General features: G+C 34.2%; 1 protein-coding gene across 1 annotated transcript; it reads left to right on the forward strand.

The window, feature by feature from the left end:
- The first annotated feature begins 2,974 nt into the window (after nucleotides 1-2,974).
- Nucleotides 2,975-7,995, forward strand: LOC128159605 (dolichyl-diphosphooligosaccharide--protein glycosyltransferase subunit 1-like). The gene is made up of 10 exons (XM_052822747.1): nucleotides 2,975-3,323; nucleotides 3,586-3,641; nucleotides 3,769-4,081; nucleotides 4,416-4,622; nucleotides 4,741-4,933; nucleotides 5,104-5,203; nucleotides 5,330-5,468; nucleotides 5,715-5,834; nucleotides 7,360-7,605; nucleotides 7,722-7,995. Exons 1-10 carry the CDS (start codon nucleotides 3,075-3,077, stop codon nucleotides 7,905-7,907), a joined length of 1,809 nt encoding a protein of 602 aa, XP_052678707.1. The 5' UTR covers nucleotides 2,975-3,074; the 3' UTR covers nucleotides 7,908-7,995.
- Nucleotides 7,996-12,073: the final 4,078 nt, after the last annotated feature.

The raw sequence follows: 12,073 nt of genomic DNA on the forward strand, positions 1-12,073 counted from the left end.
CACCCCTCGAAAACCATCGTCAACCTCGGTTGACAATGGTTTTCTCGGGGTGTCAATTTCAACAATTACCCTTCCAAACCAGGCACGTAGCATCAGGGGGGGCCAGGGGGGGGCCTGGCCCCCCCACTTTTTCTTGAAGCAACAAATTTTTTAAAATTTACATATAAAAAAATGATATATAATGGAGTTGGCCCCCCCACGTTTTTGGAAGCAAGTGAAAAATTGATATGAAAATAATGAAATGAGGAGTCAAATTGAAGTTACCCCCCCCCCCCCCCCCCACGGATTAGGTATTTGATGATTTGGAAGGAAAAAAATTTTGGTAGGTAAGAATTTTTTTTGGAAGTATAGTTTACTCCCCCCCCCCCCCCCTCCCCACGGATTAGGATTTTGAAGATTTTTGGAAACTTTAAATTTCCCTTTTTTTTTTTTTTTTTTTTTTTTTGCTTGTCAAGATTTTTTCGATGGGTCTGGCCCCCCCACTTTCAAAAACGATGCTACGTGCCTGCAAACAGGCACTATTTATATATATATTGCTACTATAATAAGAAAGCTTCAAGATTAAACTACACTCTTAAAATTGTCTATTTTTTTTTCGAAGCCGATGAATGCGTTTATAAATATTGCATAGTGTTTTGAGGTTTATCGTTTGTATATGCATTCGCCTTAATCTAAAAGGCTCTTACTTAAAAAATAAAATGCTTTCTTTGATGATTCATTACGAAAGCCGAATAGGGCCACATAAAAAAATATTTTTATCTCGTAATTACGAGAAAAGATCTCGTTATTACGAGTTAATCATCTCGTTATTACGAGAAAAGATCTCGTAATAACGAGAAAAGATCTCGTTATTACGAGTTAATTATCTCGTTATTACGAGAAAAGATCTCGTTATTACGAGATAATTTTCTCGTTATTACGAGTTAATTTTCTCGTTATTACGAGAAAAGATCTATATAAAATGGTGCGTTTCTGAAAAGGATTCGACTGGATCACACTTTCAGTCTATCTTTTTCATGCCAGAAACGTTGATTAAATTTTGAATAAATATTTAAAAATAACAACGATCATTTTTCATTAATTTCTACATATCAAAATGATTGGATTTGACATTTTATCTGATATTAATAAAAGGAAAGAACTTCATGTAATTTTTTCAACTTATTCAACTTATATATATTATAATCCCACTCCGAAGTAAATACCAGGTAGTCCTATAGTCGTAAAAACACAATTTTATTAGTTACAGATAACTTTAATGACTATATAGTTTCAGTCATGGATATGGATATACAGGATTTACCCGAAGATAATTGATTTTGTATATTAACATTTTGGAGTCTGAAAACAAATTACACGTATCTTTCTTAATTATTGACAAATAGTTCAATGAATTTATTAATCAATCTGCTTTGCTAATTTTTCCGAAATTTCTTTAAAACTGCTTGGTCCGATTTTATATCAAATTATGCGTTTTAAACGATGATTATGCAAAGTAAGTGTATATTAATTGGCATTGCAGTAATTCATACACTTTACATAAAAAGAATAGAAAAATGAAACGCGCCTTTTTAAAAATAGATCTTTTCTCGTAATAACGAGATAATTAACTCGTAATAACGAGATCTTTTCTCGTAATAACGAGATAATTAACTCGTAATTACGAGATCTTTTCTCGTAATAACGAGATATTAACTCGTAATAACGAGATAATTAACTCGTAATAACGAGATATTTTCTCGTAATAACGAGATAATTAACTCGTAATAACGAGATCTTTTCTCGTAATTACGAGATAAAAATATTTTTTTAAGTGGCCCTATTCGTCTTTCGTACATTAGGGATATGAAGGTAGCGACACTAATATTGTTCACATCAACATCTTTCTTTCAACTAATCAATAAATTGATCATGAAAAGTAAGTAAAATTCACCAAATTACTGTTAATGTACATGAGTACGTTAGCTAAAAGAAGTAGCCAAATCGTCTCCTGTAAGAGTCTGACATCATCATGATTATTTCGTGCAGTCCGTGATTTTTCTGAGGTCGCTGTAGGTTACGACCAATAGATAAACAGGGTGTGTCAATTTCAGCCCTGTCAGTTTTTTTTGTCAGTTTCAGCTAAAGATTTTGACCAATCGATAAACGGGGCGTGTAGATTTCCGTCTGGCTGTTTCTATATAGAGCTATGAATCAAATATAAGTTTTCGTAAGAAATAGAGGGAATAATACTTGGTAGATGTAAATATAGTAAATTATATATGCATTGATGCATAAACTAAACAAGGATTTCGCTGGCATATATAGTAGTATAATTATATAAGAATGCATTAATTTGTGAGGGTTTTTTTTCAAGGTGATGAACTTTCAGCTTTGATGCGACAATAGTGGGAAATGTAAATAAATACTATAGTAATTCATTGTAGTATAATGTGTATTTTAAAATCGTACAACTAAAATACCTTTAAATGAACTTTTAATAAAAAAAATTTGAATGATGTAAATCTTTTCCCCCGGCCAAGCGGACCTAAATAAGTAACTCAAATACCGGTAATTTAACAAGTTAAGCAAAATTGCAAGAGTTTGAAGTGGACAAATTAAAAGGCCCATAAATAAAGTTGGCGTAAAAAGTTCCAAACTACTTGATATATATCAAAAGAGAGGGCTACCAATATATTTTGATTGAGGCAAAATAAAATCCAATTTTGTGAAATAAATAAAACATAGTGAAATTGTAACACTTTCATATCAGCTTAAACCAAAGTGTAATACAGACTGGTTTTCATTGTGCGATAAGTTTGTAAGTATTGGGATATTTTATCGAGCAAGCAAACCGAATTTAACTTTTTTGTGAATAGTATTCAATATCATAGATATATCCAAGATATAATTAAAAACTAATTTTTGTTATATCAAAAATGAATGGCATTCAGGTTTCCCCTCTCTTTTTCCTGCTTTTAGACTCTGATGTGAAAGCGAGGTAAAGCTGACAGCGACTTCCGGTTTCCATCGCTGGAAAGCCGGTTAACTGAAAGTGTATTCAAGAAATCCGACGCAATCACAACATCGCCAAGATGAGGGGTGTTTTACATTTTTTAATTGGATTAACTGTTATATTTTGCATCGAATGCAAAGTGAAGCAGGACACGATTGATGGTGCTATTGTCAACAGCAAAGTGGATAGGAAGATCGATGTCTCTACCCACCTAGTCAAAATGTCAACATCGATAACATTGGAGAACACAGGAAAATCACCAATAAAGTCATTTTTATATGCATTGGAACCATCGCTTCAAAATTATCTTTCAATTATTACTGCCAATGTAAGTACAGCTGCTGTCGTTGCATTGTTTATAGTTCATCAGTTATAAGTGAAACGTGTACATTTATCTATAACTTCCGGTTCATTCTGCCGCAATAGTTACTACATTAAAATGAATAAACTTTAGTTATAAGCTCAAAGAATAGCTTCTTTAATATCGATGGTATTGAACATCAGCAATGCATCGCAAAGAAGCTCAATATAAAAAAAACCAACTTAATGATGAGGAAATTCGGACTTGCTATCTACTTGATTTTTTGCAGGTTAAAGACAAGGATGAGAAGTTAGGAGTTTCTCAAACTACTGTAGCATCGAAAAAGTAAGTATTGAAATTGCATTACAGGACATTGAATTTAGAAGGTAGAAATCATTTGAAGTCAGGAATTGTTCAAAATTTTCTTGATATTACTGATCCACCTTCATTTGTCTCTTGTATGCTTTTGCAGAGATTTAAGTTTTTGGCGTATTGAGCTCCCATCAAATATAGAGCCTGGGAAAACCATGACAGTTGATGTGGAATCTTCATATGCCCATGCTTTGACACCATACCCTGCTGAAATCACACAGAGCCAGAAACAACAAGTACTCTACAATGGCAATGTCTACTTTTTCTCTCCATACCCCACCAAGTCTCAAACAACAACTGTCACCACCACAAATACAGCAATAGAATCTTACTCGAAGTCACCTAAACCAGTGTCTCAAACTGACAGAACTGTCACCTATGGACCCTACGAACAAAGGGAAGCATTTGCTGAGGTGAACATACATTAAAATTTAAATCCTCACCATCCTCATTAAGTTTCATGGCAAATAAGCCACACTGTAGATTCTTAATTAAACGCGAGGAATTAATATCCCCGTAAAATCGCAAGAAGCACCCTTCGCGGATTTTAAAATCTCACCATTATTTTCTGAGAGTTCATAACTATAAGAAATAAGGAGAAAAGTTCCACGTTCGCGATTTTATATTCTCGCAATTTAATACAAACCAGCGGGATCGTGGAATTAAGTACTCACGTAATATAAGGAATTTACAGTATATATAAACAAATTCTTTTTTTTCTTTTCTTAAATATCAAATTGTTTGCAGGCTGAATTGAGGGTACACTATGAGAACAACTCTCCTTTCCTGACAGTCACCAACTTGGAGAGAATCATTGAGGTGTCTCACTGGGGAAACATTGCAGTAGAGGAGCACATCAGCATGAGGCACACAGGGGCCCTGCTGAAGGGGCCTTTTTCCAGATATGACTACCAAAGGGCTCAAGATGGACTCTCCTCAATCAAAGCTTTCAAGGTAGCTACAGAGAAGCGTTTTATGATGAATTCACATTTGAATAATTGTTTTGTGACAGAAGAACCTGGATCTCAAAGTGTTTAAATGCAAGTTTTTTTATGTTTTGAATTCTTTTTAGACTGTCCTGCCAGCTGCAGCTCGTGATGTTTACTACAGAGATGAGATTGGTAACATCTCTACCAGTAATCTTAAAGAGATGGACGATTTTGTTGAGTTGGAGCTCAGACCTCGATTTCCTTTGTTTGGAGGCTGGAAAACTCAGTACTACATTGGTTACAACGTTCCCAGCTATCAATATCTCTTTAACAAGGGTGAGAACTCCTTTAACATTTAGCCTTGTGCTGGTGCTCATGCAAAATTTGATGGATGTTTACAAATATAGTTTATTTTTGTTTCAATAGGAGACAACTATGCCCTGAAAATGAGATTTGTTGACCATGTTTTTGATATTTACAGATATAGCTTATTTTTGTTTCAATAGGAGACAACTATGCCCTGAAAATGAGATTTGTTGACCATATTTTTGATGATATGGTGGTTGATCAGGTTACTGTGAAAATCATCCTTCCTGAAGGTGCAAAGTAAGTCCATCTGATCAATGGTCTCCCTAAATATTATCTTTTATATTGTCTTAATTTAAAACTAAGGACCAACATTTTTCTATAAATAGTAGGAAGTAGGTTGTAACTTGTGTTGGTGATTTGCAGGAACATGAGACTTGAAACACCGTACCCTGTTACACAAGGGGAGAACCAGCTCCACTTCACCTACCTTGACACCACTGGACGCCCCGTCATTGTCATCCACAAATCCAACCTAGTCGAGCAGCACATCCAGGACTTTCAGGTACTCAACAAGTTTAGTTAGCTTCCAAGAGAAATATGTTGAGCTATTGTAAAGCAACTGTTAACATTTCTTACTCCAGAATTCATATTACACAAGTATTTATGAGAGAAAACATTCAAAAAGGAAAATAGTAGAAATAATTCCATGATTAAAATTTATGTTAGAAAACATCCAAGATGAGGAAAGATTAAACTGATTTATAGGTGTCCGATTGTGTAATTGCTCTCTTTTTATACCTCTTTGCAGCTCCACTACACCTTCCAGAAGCTGTTGTTGTTACAGGAGCCCCTGATTGTGGTTGGAGCCTTCTACCTGCTCTTCCTGGCTGTCATCGTGTACGTCAGACTGGACTTCTCCATCACCAAGGTAACGCCCCAAACAGTACTGTAGAAGTGACCCCTCACAGGATAGTACATGATGATATTGATGCGACGGGCGAACTGAATTACAGTGTTGAGTGTCGCATTTATTTTCTGAAACTTGCACTTCTACAGAACACTGCAAAACATTTTAATGAAGTGATAGTGGAAAAGTTGATTTGGAACTTGAATTTATTCTTATTCAAATTGCATCTTGTTGTATTTTAATTTTCATGGGTTTGTATTTTTCTTGTATTGTTAGCATTGATGTGGCAAATAGAAAAAAAAAATTGTTAGAAATTTGATGACACTTGTTTCATCTACATTTTTGCATAGATGCCATGGTAGACATTTTATCTCTTGATATGAACATCTGATAGGACAAACTTGATTAGGATTAAAATTATGAAAAGTTTAATGAGCAAGTTTGCACTCAAATGCCCTAATTTACTTACTTTAAACAGTTTTCTTTTTAAACCCAAACATTAGGTTGAAACTTGTATGGAAGAATTTTTATTATTTCATTCTATTTAATCATGTGTACATATTATACAACTTTTAGAAAAGGAGGTTGTTTATGATGATATTGATGCGACGGGCGAACTGAATTATTCTGTAGAGTGTCGCATTTATTTTCTGAAACTCTTGCATTTCTACAGAACACTGCACAAATATTATCATTTTATTGTAGACATGGATTTATTAATTATAACTTTTGAATAGAATTTTTTTATTTGCATTGATGTGCAGTTGAAATTTTGCAATAAAATGGATATTTGACTGATATTGATCATATTAAAATACTGGTAATTCAAATTGTAATTTATCATCAAAAGACTTTACACTCATTTTCATATGTAAAATCTTAAGAAACTTTTTCAGGTCAAGAAAAAATAGAATTAGATTTGTTTACCATGAGTTAAATGTTGTTTACCAGGAAAATAAACTGTCCATTACAGCAAAACACACTTGTAACGCAGTGTCAGGGACTTGCGATTTTGCTTCGTTATAAGAGAAATTCATTATATTCATGAAGTTTACAATATAGAAATCGTAGTAAAGTCATGGGGAATGAAAGTCCCTTTGCTGTAAGCGTCAAATTATTATATGCGTGTTCGCTATAACTGTTTTACTGTATATATTCATCTATAGTACAAGTGCATTAGATGTGGGAATTTGGCTGCCATGTTTAGTTTAAATGTCATTAATTTTATAAACAAAATGTAGTTCTATAGATGTACATGTATATGTATTTTCCAGTTTTGTGTATTCATAATTATACTAAAGAGAAACAGAAGGCTGTTAATGATGATATTAATGCGACGGGCGAACTGAATCACTCTGTAGAGTGTCGCATTTATTTTCTGAAACCTTCAGATTCAAGTAATAGCGAACTGCCCAGTTGCTTGTGAGAGATCTGGTACATTCAATTGCTCTCATAACATTAACATGTCAACATCAAACAATGTAAATGAAAGAAATATATTGTCTAAGATTTTTGCAGTGGCTGAGTATTTCCTTTATAATTGTAGGACGAGGCCAAGGAAAGCAAGATGCGAGTGGCCAGCCTCGTGGAGGAGGTTCAGAGTGCCCATGACCGCAGAAGCGCCCTCTACCAGAGCTACGACGACGCTATCAACAAGTACAAGAGCACCAAAGACGCCAACACCTTCGCTGCAACCAGGAAGAAAGTGGACGCCGATTATAAATCTCTCACCCAGCAAATCAGCGACCTGCAAACCAAGTTAAAGAACGAGGGCTCGGATTTGGCGGAGAAGGTAATTAACAGGTCGAAAATTGTGTGGGGTACATGATAAATTGCATATAAATTTGAAGGCATTTTCTATCATTTCGTGATTTTGTTATTTAAGTGGTTATTTTAAATTCTCTCCAGGTGAACGAGCTGCAGGTCAGTGATAGACAGTACAAGGATCTAGTGGCCCTGGCCATCACCCTGGCCGAAAAGTTAGTGAGCGGCAAAATTAATAAACAGCAGTATCTAGATAACGAGAAAATAAACAAAACCAAGAGAGAGGACCTGGATAGCAAAATGGAAGCTTTAAGATCCAGCCTTGCTTAGGAGCTTTCAAGGAGTTTTAGATAAATTATGTTTGTCATCATATGTTCAGAGAAAAGCTGAATATCAATAAAGGTCTATTATTAATTTATTCAATTGTTTGTTTGTTTTCTTTTTATTTGGCGATAAACGTTTTATCTAAGGAAGACAAGAAATTTGGTCTCCTTGTTTAACTCAAGTATGAGTAAGATAACATAACACATTTAGATTAATTTTGCTTAGAAGTAGAAGTGTATTCTTTCTTGGAAGTATGAAAGATATTGTTTTAACAACAGAAGTCATTCTTTTGGTATTATGGGGTGATAATTTTGGTCGGGGCATGATCAAATCCAATAAAGCCTGTCATCGCAGGCAAAGGACACTGAAAAATGTAAATATAGATCATTAGCATTGACAAAAAGGGCATGACAAAACATTGACTTTAAAAGGTTTCAGGGGTGGGCCCTTTACCTGTGTACCATACATGATTACTAAACAATAAAATGCTTTCTCTGGTGATTCATTGCAGAAAAAATACATAACCCGCTAACGCAGGTAATGTACCGGTAAAATTTTTTCTGCAATGATCGCTTCTTAATAATACGCATGAATCATCAAAGAAAGCATTTTATTGTTTATATTAACATCTTTCTTTTAACTAATTAATCAATTGATTATGAAAAGTTAGTAAAATTCAGTATATCACTGTTAATATACATAAGTACTTAAGCTCAAAGAAACAGTCAAATCATCTCCTGTGAGACTTTGAGTCTGATATCATCATGATTATTATTGATCAAGATTATCATGATTAATATTTCGTGCACTCCGCGATTTTTCTTAGATCGCTCTAGCTTTCGACCAAAAGGCAATCGATTAACAGGGCATGTCAATTTCAGTCCTGTCAGTATCTTGTCTGTTTCAGCCGCTGTAGATTTCGACTAATCGATAAATGGGGCGTGTAGATTTCAGTCTGACTGTTTCTATAGAGCTATGGATTAACTATAAGTTTCCTTAAAAAAAAAAATAGAGGAAATTATACTTGGTAGATGTTAATATAATTGTATGATCTCAATTAAATCAAGGTTAATATGTACCGCAGTAGTTTTAGGTATGATAAGATCTTTACGGACTTGCAAGATCGGTTTTGTTATCATATAAAGCAATACCTTTGGTGTGTCTGCAGAAGATGAAGACTACATGTATATATGCAAATGGGAATAAATATATCTTCTGATTATGGCCAGTTCCACTGAAGGTGTACAGACCGGCATTATATATTTCTTGAGTTTTTATTTGTACTTCAACATTGCATATATAGAAACGTATATTTTATGTTGACAAATATTTTGCGTCTAATTCTGCGTGATCTTGAGTCACAGTGTGGCTTTGCTTTTTCAAACACCTCCGACAAACAATCCCGACAGATACGTGTTACTGTATATATAGTGGGGTTTTTTTGCGACTACATAATTTTGCTGTTTTCACGATCACTAAAAGTAACATGAATTTATCGGCAATTTGTATAATTTACAAAAGTTAAAGCCATGACGGAAACAGTACAGGTATGTCGTTATTTTGTTTTTGAAGAAATGTATACCCTTTCAGTCATTCATGTAGACATGCAGATCGTTAGATATCCTATTAGCCGCAAATCTTCATGAAGATTTTCTTCAGCGGTTTAAGGAAGTTGGATTGACCAAAAATAAAAAAAAAACCAAACACTTAAGAATGACGATTAAAGGAACAGACGGTCAAAAACATTCCACAACTTGCTGTGTGGGTATATTTACTTCATCTTTGCAATTTTTTTTTTCGCCAAAAATGTCTTTTAGAAACGTTAATCGAAGCTCATTTTATCTTCTTGTACTATATTTTAAACAATGAACATGGATCGAAGAATTTAATCAATTTCATCAACCACTTAATGATATTAATGATCAGATGATGCTTCAATTAAATAGAATAATATAATCTGGTAGTTAAAACACTATTACTTATTAGGTTTGTTACTGGCTGTTTAAAGAAATTTGTGGGGTCGGTAAAGTCCATAGAAGGCGAGGCGGAGCCGAGCCTTCTATGGACTTTACCGACCCCACAAATTTCTTTAAACAGCCAGTAACAAACCTAATAAGTGTTTTGTTTTGTCGAGGACCTAAAGTTTGATATGTAAATAAACGTTTGTGTAGAAAATCAGTTCAAATAACGTTACGTCCGCCATGTTGCCCTATAAATTTTGACGCTTGCCTTTTAAAGAAATTTGTAAGGCAGCCACGTGACGCGTTTCATCCAATGACGTCGCGACATTCTAGTCCGAGGCAAAACACTAATATTTGTGAGGGTATAATTGTTTTTCTTTCACGAAATAAGTATTGATTAAAGAGAAACAACTCCACGTGTCTACATTTATTCGATCAAAAAAAAAAAACAAAGCCTGCAAAGCATGTCTCAAAACAAATCTTTTATATTACTGTTTAATCACGAAGCTAGGAAAGTTTAGTTCTCAATTATAAAAAATATAAAACACCATCATATAGATCTATAGCTAGTTAATCACAGTCAAAATCTAGAACTAATGTCTAGATTTGCAATATTATGATCCACGCAAAAAAAGCTAGTGCATACCATTCGGGTACTTTGTTATAGTATAATTGTATCCAAACCCTACGATATGATGCGCATGCAGGTAGTATAAGCAATTCAAAACAAAAGAACGCGAGGTTGCTGCAGCAAGGGGTTGTACATGTACAGAGTACAAATTTCAACATGACAAACATAAACAAAAGACCTGTGGACCACACCACTCACCTGAGCATCGATATCCATGCATCTCTGTTTCAAATAGCTAACTGTACACGGTTCATTGTACATTTAGCCTTACAAAATCTGATACAATTCAAAAACCTCAATTTTAGTGATCTGCTCTGTGATTCCAGGGGTCAAATTAAGATTTAAGATAGAAAGTTCTTCCAACTATCTTACATTCAGTTTGCTGTCACAAAATAAAGCCTATTTTTATCTTCGGGATATTTTTTCATGTAAATTTAACCTTAAATTTGTGGCCTCCTAATGACTCCAGCGATTATTGTATGAATAAACTTGAAAATTCCACCAATATTAGCCTGTATTTTCGTCAGAATAATTCTCTGTATGTAAATGTTACCCAAGTCCCTTCAGTAAAAAATGTGGTCTCTTCTCAGATCCCAAGTGATCATGGTATGATATTTTCATACTAACTGGCCTTTGCGTACGTTCAGAACATACCTTTTTCTTTAGAAGCCTTTTTTTAAATTCCGATCAACCCTACCGACTGTTGTTCTCTCTGGCCCATAAGACCATGGTACAATCAAACTTGGTGTTTAAATTAAATATACTGCTTAAATATAATTGTTGCCACATTAATATCACAAATCGTTATGTCTTCTTCCAAATTCTTAGAATGTTTATTTCTCTTCTCTATTTTTTTTTCTATTTAGTCTTTTCTTTATTATGTTATAAAAATTGACCTCCGGTTGGACAATTTCCTAAACAACCCCTCCCGCATAAGGGCTAAAACAATTAAATTTTTTTCCAAACACAAGACTTAGTATAAACTGCAACTTTTGTAAAAGAATTGATATTTTTTACTATCTGATTTCGGGGAAGATTTTTCCCACCCCATTTTCATCATTTCCTAATTATATATTTTCCCTGTAAAATTCCTTTGAACTAACATGATAGTTTATGAGTTACCACATATCTTCCCAAGTCAAGGGTTTCTGATCCGCATCGCTCTTGGGAAGATGGAGTTACCAAAAGTAGCTTTGTGTTACTGGCCAATGCTGGACAAATTTTTCGATTAAGGTGAGCTAAAATTGGCGATTTTTATGACCCCAAAAATGGGAGGGGGGGGGGGGGGTCACATCAGGTTGGTTATACACACAGATTGTCTACATGGTCAGTCTTTTCTGTAATTAACATGTAAGGTATCACTAATCAGCATGTAATGTTCATTCGCAAATATTGAAATATAGTTCAAATGATATGATTTAGGAATGTTTTTTATAATAAAAAAATAAGTTGCTAGTTGAAAAAAGATGCTATATTGACTAATTGAATCGTTGTTTACTTAAATTCTAGACAACCGTTTCGTGTTTTTGGTTGCCATAAACGTAAATTGAGTGTTACGTGCATCTTGCAAGGCCAAGGAG

The sequence above is a fragment of the Crassostrea angulata genome, chromosome 8 (genome assembly GCF_025612915.1).
Source record: "Crassostrea angulata isolate pt1a10 chromosome 8, ASM2561291v2, whole genome shotgun sequence".
In the NCBI taxonomy this organism is placed as follows: Eukaryota; Metazoa; Mollusca; class Bivalvia; order Ostreida; family Ostreidae; genus Magallana; species Magallana angulata.

What these genes read in the sequence shown, in the direction of transcription:
- LOC128159605 (XM_052822747.1), top strand. Translation starts at nt 3,075, where the DNA reads ATGAGGGGTGTTTTACATTTTTTAATTGGATTAACTGTTATATTTTGC. An exon ending in CCTCAATCAAAGCTTTCAAG is followed by an intron (nt 4,623 to 4,740) that starts GTAGCTACAGAG and finishes AATTCTTTTTAG; the next exon opens with ACTGTCCTGCCAGCTGCAGC. An exon ending in ATCCTTCCTGAAGGTGCAAA is followed by an intron (nt 5,204 to 5,329) that starts GTAAGTCCATCT and finishes GGTGATTTGCAG; the next exon opens with GAACATGAGACTTGAAACAC.